Raw genomic sequence first — 14,048 nt, 5'->3', positions numbered from 1 at the left:
CAGAGACATATTGGGGCAATGAGGGTGCCAAAGCACATAATGTTAAAAGTAGAAGCCGTAATAAATATCGCGGGCAAAACAAAGTAGCTCATTGGCTGCACGTGCTTGACCTACTTGCTCTGCCCCGGTATAAACAGTTTGCTTGCTTAACACAATTGCTATTGCGCCATCCAGTGGACGCAATTGGAACAGCAGTTTATTTTATTGAAAAATTGCAGCGCATTTTTATACTTTACAAAATTATTATAATTATAATTATTTTATTTTTATTTTTTATTTTTTAAATCATCTCGCCGGCCGGATTAAACCCGTTTGCGGGCCTGATGCGGGCCGGACGTTTGACACCCCTGGTTTAAACACTGTTTCCCATGCTTGTTCAATGAGCCATAAACAATTAATGAACATGCACCTGTGGAACGGTCGTTAAGACACTAACAGCTTACAGACGGTAGGCAATTAAGGTCACAGTTATGAAAACTTAGGACACTAAAGAGGCCTTTCTACTGACTCTGAAAAAACACCAAAAGAAAGATACCCAGGGTCCCTGCTCATCTGCGTGAATGTGCCTTACGCATGCTGCAAGGAAGCATGAGGACTGCAGATGTGGCCAGGGCAATAAATTGCAATGTCCGTACTGTGAGAAGCCTAAGACAGCGCTACAGGGAGACAGGACGGACAGCTGATCGTCCTCACAGTGGCAGACCACGTGTAACAACACCTGCACAGGATCGGTACATCTGAACATCACACCTTTGGGACAGGTACAGGATGGCAACAATAACTACCAGAGTTACACCAGGAACGCACAATCCCTCCATCAGTGCTCAGACTGTCCGCAATTCGCTGAGAGAGGCTGGACTGAGGGCTTGTAGGCCTGTTGTAAGGCAGGTCCTCACCAGACATCACCGGCAACAACGTCGCCTATGGGCACAAACCCACTGTCACTGGACCAGACAGGACTGGCAAAAAGTGCTCTTCACTGACGAGTCGCGGTTTTGTCTCACCAGGGGTGATGGTCGGATTCGCGTTTATCGTCGAAGGATTGAGCGTTACACCGAGGCCTGTACTGTGGAGCGGGATCGATTTGGAGGTGGAGGGTCCGTCATGGTCTGGGGGCGGTGTGTCACAGCATCATCGGACTGAGCTTGTTGTCATTGCAGGCAATCTCAACGCTGTGCGTTACAGGGAAGACATCCTCCTCCCTCATGTGGTACCCTTCCTGCAGGCTCTTCCTGACATGACCCTCCAGCATGACAATTCCACCAGACATACTGATCGTTCTGTGTGTGATTTCCTGCAAGACAGGAATGTCAGTGTTCTGCCATGGCCAGCGAAGAGCACGGATCTCAATCCCATTGAGCACGTCTGGGACCTGTTGGATCGGAGGGTGAGGGCTAGGGCCATTCCCCCCAGAAATGTCCGGGAACTTGCAGGTGCCTTGGTGGAAGAGTGGGGTAACATCTCACAGCAAGAAATGGCAAATCTGGTGCAGTCCATGAGGAGGAGATGCACTGCAGTACTTAATGCAGCTGGTGGCCACACCAGATACTGACTGTTACTTTTGATTTTGACCCCCCCTTTGTTCAGAGACACATTATTCCATTTCTGTTAGTCACATGTCTGTGGAACCTGTTCAGTTTATGTCTCAGTTGTTGAATCTTGTTATGTTCATACAAATATTTACACATTGCTGAAAATAAATGCAGCTGACAGTGAGAGGACGTTTCTTTTTTTGCTGAGTTTAGTATTATAAGAGGGTCTTACAGGCTGGCGTCTGCCCAGTACAGTCTCTGCTCTTCATAGTCCAGGGTCAGTCCATTGGGCCACACCAGACTACTGTTTACAATCTCTGTCCTGAAGTTCCCTCCCAAAGTAGCACGTTCAATCTTCGCATTCGTTCCCCAGTCTGTCCAGTACATATATCTGTGTGACATGGAAGAAGACGAGCTTTCCCATTGTTAATCAATGATGGTACAGTGCACATTCAACACATGCTGAATATCTATTGAAGATACTGAGTGAGAGCTCTTGCTATCATAACAGAAGGAGTGAAACGGTATTAGCATTCTTGGCATTTCTGGCCAGTCTTACCCCCTGCAAGGATCCAGCATTATGGCTCTAGGCCGGGGCACACGGGCGATGATGGATCTCTGAGTCCCGTCCACTGCCATGGAGCTGATAGACTGGTTGATGTAGTCACTGTAGTAAATCCTTTTATTGATCCAGTCATAGGCAATACCATCAGGAGCTCCTAGATCTGCAAAAACACAAAACACAACACTTAATGTAGAAAAGTACTGCAATAAGCAAATAGCCCAAAAAAGGTGAAACCAGATAATTACAGTATGATTTTGTAACATAACAGAACAAATCTAGTTGTTAAGTGTCTTACCTGAAGCCACCACTACTGGAGGTAAGGTAGGAGAGGACAGACTGATGAAGCTAATCTTGCTGCTCCCAGCCCCTGAGCTCTGGGTGAAGTAGATCCTATTGTCTGTGCGGTCAAAGTCCAGGGCCACGGAGGTGCCGGGCACATTGACCACAGGGAAGGGCAGTCCGTGGTCGTCCGTGTCCAGACGCAGGCTCCGCACCGTGCTCTCTGTTGTATAGATGAGGTAGTCATCCCGCGACACCACACAGCCCTCGTTGTCTGCCCCCAGGTTGCCAAAGGCACAGCCACACTTCTTGGTCTGGCTCCCAGGGAGGGCGAAGCAGAAGTGGGCACAGCCTCCATTAGTCTCCAGGCAGGGGTTGTTGTTGAGCTGTTGGGCCGAGCTGGGCTGGGTGCGCTGGTCGTAAATGGTCACGTCTCTCAGCATGTTGATGTTGTCTCTGATCACAGCAGGCTGCTCTGTACTGCCGGGCTCCTTACTGGCCTGGAACACCTTCTTCAGGTTCCTGTCCACCCAGATGATGCTAGTCTCAAACACAGTGATGCCATAGGGAGTCGGGTAGCGACTCCCATACCGGACTACCTCTGTCTCACCCCCCTGAGGGTTGACCCGGGCTATCATATCCAGAGAGTCATCCACCCAGTAGACATATCCAGTCTGGTAGTCCAAAGCCAGACCTCGCGGGGTTATAATCCCAGACGACACCAGCACAGTGCGGTTGGTCCCATCCAGCAGAGCTCTCTCAATCTTGGGGTTCTGTCCGTAATCTGCCCAGAACAGGTATCTGTTTTTAGGGTCCACCACGATGTGGCGTGGCATGTCCACTTGAGTCTTCAACAGCACACGTCGGAAAGTGGTGTTCAAGCGCAGAACCTCCACATAGGTCTCCGTCAGGAAAGCATTCGTGAAATAGAGGTTCCCTGAAAAGCACAGCCAAGTTGACATATATAAGTGAAAGGGTAATGGAGATTAGATGATCTAGGAAAAGCCTCTGGTCATGTAGGTCTTATTGAGTGGTTGCGTAAGGACAGGGTAAGCCTGCTAATTTGCATAGTCACCAGGAGCTGGTTTCCCACACCCAGATTAAGCCTATTTCTGGACACCAAAAGCAGAAATAGGCTTATATATAGTCTGGGTCCGGGAAACCGGCATTTCTTTAGTATAACCATCATTTAAATCCTTATTGGCCATAGTCCCAAGATAAGTAGCATTCTCCTGTCAGATATACTAATTTATTTCCAGTCAACTGACTGTTGTATAGGCCAGCCTGCTCTCTGGAGTCAGGCCCTGTGTTGAAGCCTCTTACGCTGTATCCATGGATACCTACTGCTGGCTGACCTTTACTTCCTCTACCTGCTGTAGGGCCCATAGAGAATGATAGAAGCCTCTAGTGGCCAAAAGGCAGTTTTAGCATGGGCAGTGCCATTGTGGGCTTCCACAATGCTTCCGCCATTTTAAAGTAGTCAAAGTAGTCAACTGGGCGGGGGTTCCTATGGATTGTAGCCTCAACGGCACTGCCCGTGCTGCAACAGACGCTATAATGGCCCAGATATAAAGATGAGTCCTCTATCTAGCTCTATAAAATCAGAGTTGCGTAAAACGGAATTCAACAATATAAAAAAAATGTCTTGAATTTAGCAGGAAATCAACTACAAAACAATGGTCTCTGGCTGGTGCACAGTTTAATTAAAGGGTAACTACACCGAATATTCTAAATGTCTTAGATATTACCCAGACATCAAAGGTGGTCTCCTGATGTGGTTTAAGGATTGTTGTGGACTTCAAACATCCAATTTTGCTGTTTTTCTATTAACAAAGTGTGATTTTTTAGCAAAAGCACCCCCCCATTTTTTGGGGGGAAAAACTGATACCTGGAAAAACAAAATGGAGAAAAAGCAATTTGGGAAAAAACTAAGAATCAGGCAAAAAAGAAAACAGATTTTATAGGGCCCTTGTACTGCTGGCATCATTTAAACACCTTTCATTTGAGCTCTCGGAACATGCCTACCTGCAGCCCAGTCCACGGCGATACCTCGTATCCCGTTGCGTCCGATTCCAGATGTGACCACACTGTGGAACCCTGCTCCGTCAGGCTTGATCCGGCGGATCCCATTCTGAGATGTCACGGTGCTGCTGAAGTCACACCAGTAGAGGAACCCAGAGGACATGTGGACGTCCACATGCAGAGCATTGCGGCCTGCACGACACAACCAGAGAGGTAAGACACAAACACTTGGGTGGTTGCTTCAACGTCACTCTGTCACATCAGAGTATATTGTCTGAAACCAAACAAAGTATTATTTCCTTGGTATGGTGTAGCATTCATAAAGCATCCATAAAGCCTACAAATGCATGACATAAAGAGTTATAATGCCCTGCAGCAGGAGTTTTATATCTGAACAACACCCACCTCTCCCAGCCACTGGGACCATGGCCTCAGAGTGGTCAGCTCCCTCCAGACTGAAGCCTTTGAGGGCAGACAGCATGGAGATGACCACGTAGGACTGGTATGAAGCACAGGTTCTGTTGTCAGCGCTCAGCTTGAAGCCCGTAGCACAGGCACAGGTATACAGGCCTCCGGGCCGGGGTAGACACAGGTGCTCACACACCCCCATGTTGTTGCTGCAGCCGTTGGAGGTACCAGCCGAGGCTTCAGAGGCAAAGACCACATGGTGGATTAGGACATCATTCATATACAACAGGAGTCTGCCCAAATAGAACTAGACATTTATTAAGAATTCCGAAACAACTTCTAGGTCATGGACAACAAGCGCGACGTCAGGAACTTTTCAAAATGAGACGAAACTATTACAAATGACATTACTGGAACTGAAAATAACCTGTGCCTCAATTCTGAGTCATCATTGGAATAATCTGATGCCAACACCATTTTGATACATTGTTGCCAAATCAGGCTCAAGGCTTGTTCTATTCCCAGAAACCATGTCACTTACAGTATCTGCTCTGTTTCAGGGGACAAAGCAACACTGCTTGTTCCGTACACAATGACCAGTGTTCCTAATAAGGGAAGAGGAACTGGTCAACTAATACTCCACTCCATCTCCCTAGTAATTACCCAACAGCTTTCAAAAAGGCTGAAGCAATGCCATTATTCAGCAATGCTATATCTTTACCACAAAAATCATAACAGACTAAATATGTATGTATGCATACTGATTAAACACTCAACACAATAAAAAGAAAACTCCAATACACTGGTAATCTTGACGCTTCCAACAAGTTAATGGATCTTATTGAACCAATGCTTCGGTCTCAAACCACCGCAATGGAGTGCGGTTCATATTTTCTTGGCTGTGTACCATAAGGTTGCTCAGATACTCACTCTCCCTGTAGTGCACCTTCAGTACTCTCAGTCCAGACACATTGTCCCGCAGCACCACCTTGTTAGCCCCGGTGGCCTTGTCCACGCGCTCTATCACCTCAAAGTCCCGGTCAGTGAAGTACAGGAAGCTCTCATGAACAGCAACGCCCCAGGGATGGGACAAGCCTGTCACTATAGTGATGCGATTGGTCCCGTCTGGGTCGCCACGCTCAATCTGTGGGGTTTTAATAACATCAAGACTGCCATTAATACCAGATTTAACATGTAAAATATATGTAAAATAAGCATTGAGGTGGACTACATAAGGGTATGTTGTTAGAGTCAGACACATATGAATCATAGGGACCATAGGGCACCCTATTCCCTACATAGTGCACTTTAATTGACCAGAGCCGTATGGCTCCTGGTCATGAACCCTATGGGCCCTTGTCAAAAGTAGTGTACTATATAGGGAATAGGGTGGCATTTGAGACACAGGCATAGCGGTTGAGGGAGTGATGAGGACCCACCATTCCAGCGCCTGTGACAGCCCAGTACAGCTTGTTCTCTCCAATGTCCACAGTGATGAACTCCACCTGATCCAGGTTGTTGGTGAACAGGGTGACAGGGTTGGAACCGTCCATGTCTGCAGCCGCTACCTTGGCAGGGATGCCACTCTCTGTGCCCTGGTCTGTCCAGTACAGTTTCCTAACAGAGAGACACAGCTATGAATACAGCCCCTCAGCATCTCAATCACCTCATATGAGAACATCTACAACAGATTCAATCAAAGTCCATGTGTGAGATTAAGTGAGAAATGTATGACTCAATTATGTCATTAAAGAATAAAGGTATGCTCCCATGGTGATATAATGAGACGCACAAAACGTTTCGATCCAACTGTTTGTGCTTCTGATTACCAGAGTTGCGGACATTCCCTTTTCTTTGATACGTTCTTCTGTCCTGCAGCTGATAAATTGGATGTGCATATATTTTTTTTATTATGTCATTACACATTTGATATGCTAACAATGAATAGGTGATAGGTGTACATATTCCCTGGTGTTGGCTTGTTGGAGTGCATTGTGTTGTGTGGTGTACAGTAACAATGGTAAGTCTCTCTCTGGGGATGGAGCAGATGGCAGGCAGGCAGATAGGGCTCAGTGACTGTGGGGATGAGCAGCCGTGCCAGAGCAGTGTTAAAATGGGGCTTACCCACGTGCCGGGTCCACAGCGATGCCAACCGGAGTGCCTGCGCCAGTCGGGGAGCCATTATTGGTTATTAGAGTCTTTCTGTACTGCATCTCCCCTCTCAGCCTCAAAACCTGACAAAACACACAAACGCACGCACATACTGTATCAGATATACCCCTGATAGAGGGAAACCAACTAAGATAACTACTTTATTTTCTAAATAAATACGATGATCACTGTCAGTACCATTCATTTTCCGAAATAACTGCGTTGTTTTCTACAGGAGCATAGACAGTATGGATGTTTCAGCTCACCTCAATAGACTGGGTGGCTGGGTTGGTGTAGTACAGGTTCTCTGTTATCCAGTCCAGTGCCAGGCCCACAGGGGAACCCAGGATGGCTGCCGGGGCAAACTCTGTCCTGTTGGTACCGTCTGACTTCACCCTGTGGATCTCACCCTACAGAGGAGAAGGGACAGGGTTTGTCAGAGCCTAGGGACAGTAGAGTAGTATCACTTTAGGTCTCTGTTTGTGTGGACAGTGCAAACACTTACCGGGTGCTCCACCCAATAGATGGTCTGCTCAGTGTTGTCAAAGTCCACATCGTATCCATTCTGAAGTCCAGCAACAGGCACCATGGCATCGTTGCTCTTGTCATCCGGGTTCAAGGAAATGCCGTATATGACACTGTCTCTCACCACCACCAAGAAAGGATCCTCAACTACAGGAAAACATAAGTATTCATCACCAAACAAGACATGATGGCTCCAAATGGACATGTCTATAGCCTACTGGGCACTGATTTTCGTTTTTAAAACAGGAAAAATACCACAATGTGGTATCACCATACTATCTTCCTATGACCTCTTAATGTTGAAAGAAGGTTGAAAGAGGAGGGGGTTCCGACGGGCTGGTGAAAGTTTGTTCCACAGTCTGATTTGCTTTGTCATCAGAGATTATAATCAATGGATAGCTCGGGGGCATTTTCATTCTTGGGTAATTCACCTCTCAGGGGAGAATGCGTTCTGCACGGCTAGAAAAAGCTGAAGCACTGCAACCTGAGATGGGTTAAGCTGTTGACCTAAAGAGGACTCTCTGGACTTCACATTAAAGGTCCCTTGTCTTATTGAAACCTTAGCCACACTTTTATGATCCTAAATATTTACTTCTGGAAAGGGATTTTACAACAGAATTTAAATGGGATACTGTTGACAAGTCCCTAGCCTTTAAAATATGAGTCCGGCGCTCTAGATTTCTAATTTTACCAACTGAGAGCTAGATAGGCCCCCTTAAAATATATTTGCAAAGAGCAGCACTGTTTGTAGGTTTGAGAAGGATTTACAGCAATTCCTACTCCATTAATAAAATCTTTATGAGTTATGAATGTTACAATCTATCTGTTCCATCTGACCTCACTTCCTTTTTAATCAAACTGTGAGTGATGAGTGTTTCCCTCAGGTTGGCATGGAGCCTACCTCTGGCACAGGTGATTTGGTCTGCAGCCAGGGTCCAGCCTGACGGGCAGGCACAGGAGTAGAAGCTGGGCCCCACGGCCGACAGCAGACAGATATGAGAACAGGGGCTGCTAAAGCAGTGGTTTTCACCTGCACACAGGTCCAATAACACACACAAGAAAAAAAAGTCAACAGTGTTCAGTCACCTCTGGTTTCATTCTAAAATGTCATTTCAAATACAATGTCAATACTGTACTGTGGCAATACTAGCTTATGATATCACCATGCCAAATATGTGTTTTCAGTTGGCCTACCATATACTACTGTATGTCCTAGAATGTTCTGGGGGGGGGGCAGTGCAAAGTTCTGGGGGGGGCAGTTCTGAGTCCCTGTCCTACCTGCAGGCTGCCTGGACAGGTGTACTGCCACCAGGCCCATGGGCTGAGGAAGGTTGTAGAGCATCACTGTCTGGTTCTCCCCGTGCCACTTATGAGCTCGGATAACGCGGTTGATGTATCTGTCGGTCCAATACACAAAATCCTCAAAAATGGTAATTGCGTGGGGATGTTGCAGTACCTTTTTATTGAGAGCAGCAAAAGACAAGAAGTGCATTTTATTGATATTATTCCACACAAAGGGTAAATAGGCAAATTTGAATTTAAATGATATTATGTATGTAATGTTCTCTTAGCTTAAAAAACTATATTAATAACATCTACAAGGAACAAAAATATAAACGCAACATGCAACAATTTCAAAGATTTGACTGAGTTAAAAAGTGTGAAAAAGTATTTGCGCCATCAGATTTTCTGCATTTTTGCATATTTTTGACACTGAATGTTATCAGCTCTTCAACCGAAACCTAATATTATATAAAAGGGATCCTGAGTGAACAAATAACACAAAGATGTTATACATATTTCATTTATTTATTAACTAAAGTAATGCAAAACCAATGCCCCATGTGAAAAAGTAATCACCCCCTGTCAGCTTCCTGCCTCCTGTTTGTCTCCGGGCCTCTAGAGGTCATCTGTGTTCCCCTCTGCCTTAGTTCTTCCTCGTGTGTCCTAATTAGTTTGATCCAGGTCACCTGTGCCTTGTTTCCCCTTGTGTATTTTAGCTGTGTGTTTTCCCCTTGTTTCTCACTTGGTTATTGAGTCCTGGCTATGTGTCTCCTGCTTTGTTCCACCGTGTCTTTCCAAGTAAGGTTTTCTAAGTTATCTTTGGTTTGTTTTTCTCCCCTCGTGGAGTTATTTTGTTTTGCCTCCTGTTTTGTTAGTATACCTCTTTCTGAGAAGAACTTTTGTTGGACTATTTTTGAAGTGCTAAGAACTTTTGTTTTTACATTAAATCTACTTGCCTGGAGTATTGCCTTGGGTGTTTCATTTGGGTCCTACTACACCTCCTCTGTGGCTAAGGGTATTACCCCCCAGCTCTCCACATCTGAGACCGGAGTTCAAGCCCAGCTTGTGACAGAATAACCAAGTCATCATGGACCCAGAAACACTCAGTTCCCAGGACCTGTTGGCGGTGATCACTCGACATGAGGCTTCTTTCCAGCGCCATGAAGCCGTTCTCAGCCGACAAGAGGAGCTGATGGCTAGACATTCTCAACTCCTGGCCGAAATGATGAGTTCCCTTCACCAGCTCTTTGAACGCCTCCTTGGTCCTCTCCCTTCCCCCAGGTCACCTCCCAGTGACGACAGGCCTTCTCGGTTGGCGGAGCCCCGACTACCACCTCCCAAGCCCTTTTCTGGGGATCCAAGCTCTTGCCAGGGTTTCCTCACCCAATGCTCCCTCACCTTCGAGCTCCAACCCTCAAGTTTTCCCACAGACCGTTCCAAGATTGCCTACATCATTACCCTTCTTTCAGACAAGGCGCTCGCCTGGGCCTCTGCGGTGTGGCAGTCCCAGGAGGCCTGTTGTGACTCCCACGCTGCATTTGTAGAAGAGTTCAAGCGGGTGTTCGATCATCCTGTCAGTTGGCGGGAGGCTTCCAAGCGCCTACTGTCTCTCCGTCAGGGCCCCCGAAGCACGGCAGATTTCGCCATTGATTTTCGGACCATAGCAGCAAGGAGCGGATGGAATGATGAAGCGCTGAGGGTCTGCTTTCAGGGAGGGTTATCTGAGCCCCTTCAAGATGAGTTAGCCACCCGAGAACCAGCTGGAGATCTCGAGTCCCTCATAGCCTTGGCCATCCGCCTGGACAATCGTCTAAGAGAGCGGAGAACGGCTCGCCGCCAGGTGTCTCAGTCCCAAGTTCCTCGGAGCAGCTCTGTTTCTCCTGTTTGGACTCCGTCATTCAGAGCTTCCCCGGCTCCTGAACTGCTCCAGGATTCCCCGGAGAGCATGCAGTTAGGCCGTTCCAGGCTTTCTCCCAACGAAAGGGGAACGTCGCATGAGGGAGCGTCGGTGCCTCTACTGCGGGGTTGCCGGCCACTTCCGCTCCACTTGCCCCCGAGCTTTCGGGAAACGCCAGTCCCCGCCCAGCTACAGGAGGGCTGTGATGGGGAGAATTAGAGCTCCTCCTACTAACGCTGTCCTGGCTATTCCAGCCACTCTGTCCTGGGAGGGCCACCAGCATCGGGTCCAGGCTATGATCGATTCCGGTGCCGCAGGTGATTTCCTGGATGTAACCTTGGCTAAGGAACTTAAGATCCCTACCCAACTACTTCCTCATCCCCAGGCAGTTACAGCCTTAGATGGCAGACCTCTGGAACCAGGAAAGGTTACAGAGGCGACTCAGTCCTTGCGACTTACCATCTCTCAACACCAGCAGGAGGAAACCTTCTATCTCATTGACTCTCCCGAGTATCCTATAATCCTGGGTCACCCTTGGCTATGCAGACATAATCCCCAGATCGACTGGTCTACTGGCACCATTCTAAGCTGGGGTCCCACTTGCCAACTCACCTGTATGCTTCAGAGTTCCTCAGCCCCTAGTACCCAGTTTCAAGAGTCTGTTGACGTCTCCCTAGTCCCCAGTGTTTACCATCGGTTCAAGGCTGTGTTCAGCAAGGCCCGGGCTACTTCCTTACCGCCTCATCGCACGTATGACTGTGCCATTGATCTACTCCCTGGGTGCTGCCCTCCTAGAGGTCGGATCTTTTCCTTGTCCTCCCCCGAGCACGCCGCTATGGACACCTACATTAAGGAGTCCTTGGCAGCTGGCCTCATCCATGCCTCTACTTCCCCGGCTGGGGCGGGCTTCTTTTTTGTTGAAAAGAAGGACGGGGGCCTTAGGCCTTGTATTGATTACCGGGGACTCAACAAGATCACGGTTCGGAATCGATACCCTCTTCCTCTCATGGCCACTGCTTTTGAGCTGCTTCAAGGGGCTTCCATTTTTACTAAACTGGATCTCCGCAATGCTTACCATCTCGTGCGGATCCGGCAAGGTGACGAATGGAAGACGGCGTTCAACACGCCCACGGGGCACTATGAATATCGGGTGATGCCGTTCGGGCTCACCAATGCCCCCGCAGTATTCCAAGCCCTGATTAATGATGTTCTCCGGGATATGCTTAATCTGTTCGTCTTCGTGTACCTGGACGATATCCTCATCTTCTCGAGGTCACTGAAGGAGCATGAGGGGCATGTTAGCCGGGTTCTCCAGAGGCTCCTGGACAATCACCTCTACGTTAAACCTGAGAAGTGTGAATTTCATGTTTCTCAGACTCAGTTTCTCGGGTTTATTGTCACTCCCGGGCACCTAGAGATGGATCCCAAGAAGGTCGAAGCGGTCCGCAGCTGGCCCACACCTGCCACGGTCAAGGAGGTTCAACGGTTCATTGGCTTTTCTAACTTCTATCGGAAGTTCATCAAGAATTTCAGCTCGGTGGTAGCCCCCTTGACGACGCTTACCAAGGGAGGAGGGACCAAGATTCACTGGGGTCCGGGAAGCAGCAGGGGCCTTCGAGGATCTCAAGCGCCGCTTCACGTCTGCTCCGATTCTGGTGACTCCTGACCCAGAAAGACCTTTCGTGGTGGAGGTGGACGCCTCAGAGGTGGGGGTGGGAGCCGTCCTGTCACAGAGGGGTGAGGATGGGAGATTACACCCCTTGTGCCTTCATGTCTCGCCGCCTGTCTGAGGCCGAGCGCAACTACCACGTGGGGGATCTAGAGTTACTTGCAGTAAAACTGGCCTTGGAAGAGTGGCGCCATTGGCTTGAGGGGCTCAGCACCCGTTCCAGGTTCTCACAGACCACAAGAACCTGGAATATCTCCAACAGGCTAAGCGGATGAACCCTCGGCAAGCACGATGGTCCCTTTTCTTTAATCGATTCCAGTTCCTCCTGTCTTACCGACCTGGCACCAAGAACGTCAAGCCGGATGCCCTGTCTCGAGCCTATTCTCCCGAGGTACAAGAGAAGCCCTTGGCATCGATTATTCCGAGGTCTAGGATCGTCGCACCTCTTCAGTGGGAACTAGAAAGAGGGGTACGAGAGCCCTTGTCCAGGAGCCCGATCCGGGCGGTGGTCCTGCCCGGTCGCCTGTACGTTCCTCTCTCTGTTCGGGCCCGCGTCTTGCAGTGGGGTCATGAGTCGCCCTTGACATGCCATCCAGGCAGTGCTCGCACACTGGAATTCCTCCGACGGGCGGTTTTGGTGGCCGTCCATCAGGAAGGACGTGCAGGTCTATGTTGAGGCCTGCCCGGTGTGCAACCAGGGAAAGTCGGCACGCCAGCGACCCCCAGGGACTGCTCCATCCCTTACCTATTCCTCGAAGGCCATGGTCACACCTTTCTCTGGACTTTGTTACGGGACTTCCTCCATCCCAGGGCAACACCGTCATCCTAGTGATCGTTGACCGGTTCTCTAAGGCTGCCCGGTTTATTCCCCTGCCCAAGCTGCCCTCGGCTAAGGAGACTGCTGAGCTCCTCATGAACCATGTCTTCCGGATATTTGGCATTCCCCTGGACGTGGTCTCTGACCGAGGTCCCCAATTCTCGTCCCGGTTTTGGGGGGCCTTCTGCAGGCTTATTGGGGCCACAGCCAGCCTATCGTCGGGGTTCCATCCAGAGTCTAATGGCCAAACGGAACGGATTAATCAGGATCTGGAGACCACCCTGCGGTGTATGGCGGCCAGTAATCCCACGTCTTGGGCCACCTATATCATTTGGGCTGAATATGCCCACAACACCCTCCAGTCTTCAGCCACCGGATTGTCCCCTTCGAATGCCAGTTCGGTTACAACCCTCCATTATTTCCAGAGGAAGAGGCGCAAGTTGGTGTTCCCTCGGCCCAGCGCTTTGTCCAACGCTGTAGGCGGACCTGGAAGAAGGCCAGGTGTATCCTCCTTCGGACCTCCCAGAGATACCAAAGTCAGGCTAATCGACACCGCCGGACGGCCCCTAGTTTCCGAGCTGGTCAAAGAGTTTGGTTGGCCACTAAGAACCTGCCCCTCCGGGTCGAATCCAGGAAGCTTTCCCAGAGATACATCGGCCCTTTCCGCATTGCTAGAAAGGTTAACCCTGTTTCGTATCGTTTGGTTCTGCCTCGCTCCCTTAGAGTTAACCCCACTTTCCATGTTTCACTCCTTAAACCTGTCTTGTCTTCTCCTTTTGCCCCCCACGCAGACCCCCGCCACCTCCCAGGATCATTGACGGCCAGCCAGCCTACACAGTCCGCCGGATACTGGACTCCCCGGAGGGTCCAGAACTCTCTGCAGTATCTGGTGGACTGGG

At 49.1% G+C, this 14,048-nt stretch overlaps 1 protein-coding gene across 1 annotated transcript in view; it reads right to left on the bottom strand.

Annotated features, from left to right (window-relative positions):
- The window catches only part of lrp2a (low density lipoprotein receptor-related protein 2a), a 76,898-nt gene that overhangs the window by 29,213 nt on the left and 33,637 nt on the right, over positions 1–14,048 (bottom strand). Inside the window, exons 30-41 of the mRNA XM_041865108.2 lie at positions 8,761–8,938; positions 8,384–8,512; positions 7,463–7,629; positions 7,224–7,367; positions 6,931–7,040; positions 6,246–6,423; positions 5,737–5,950; positions 4,804–5,043; positions 4,402–4,590; positions 2,393–3,313; positions 2,092–2,257; positions 1,765–1,923 (exon numbers count right to left, since the gene is read on the bottom strand). Coding sequence (XP_041721042.2) covers positions 1,765–1,923; positions 2,092–2,257; positions 2,393–3,313; positions 4,402–4,590; positions 4,804–5,043; positions 5,737–5,950; positions 6,246–6,423; positions 6,931–7,040; positions 7,224–7,367; positions 7,463–7,629; positions 8,384–8,512; positions 8,761–8,938 — 2,795 coding nt within the window. The remainder of the gene's footprint in view (positions 1–1,764; positions 1,924–2,091; positions 2,258–2,392; positions 3,314–4,401; positions 4,591–4,803; positions 5,044–5,736; positions 5,951–6,245; positions 6,424–6,930; positions 7,041–7,223; positions 7,368–7,462; positions 7,630–8,383; positions 8,513–8,760; positions 8,939–14,048) is intronic.

Source organism: Coregonus clupeaformis, chromosome 4 (genome assembly GCF_020615455.1).
Source record: "Coregonus clupeaformis isolate EN_2021a chromosome 4, ASM2061545v1, whole genome shotgun sequence".
NCBI classification, from domain to species: domain Eukaryota; kingdom Metazoa; phylum Chordata; class Actinopteri; order Salmoniformes; family Salmonidae; genus Coregonus; species Coregonus clupeaformis.
Note: the sequence above shows the minus strand (reverse complement) of the source record. Positions and strands in the feature narration are given on the sequence as shown.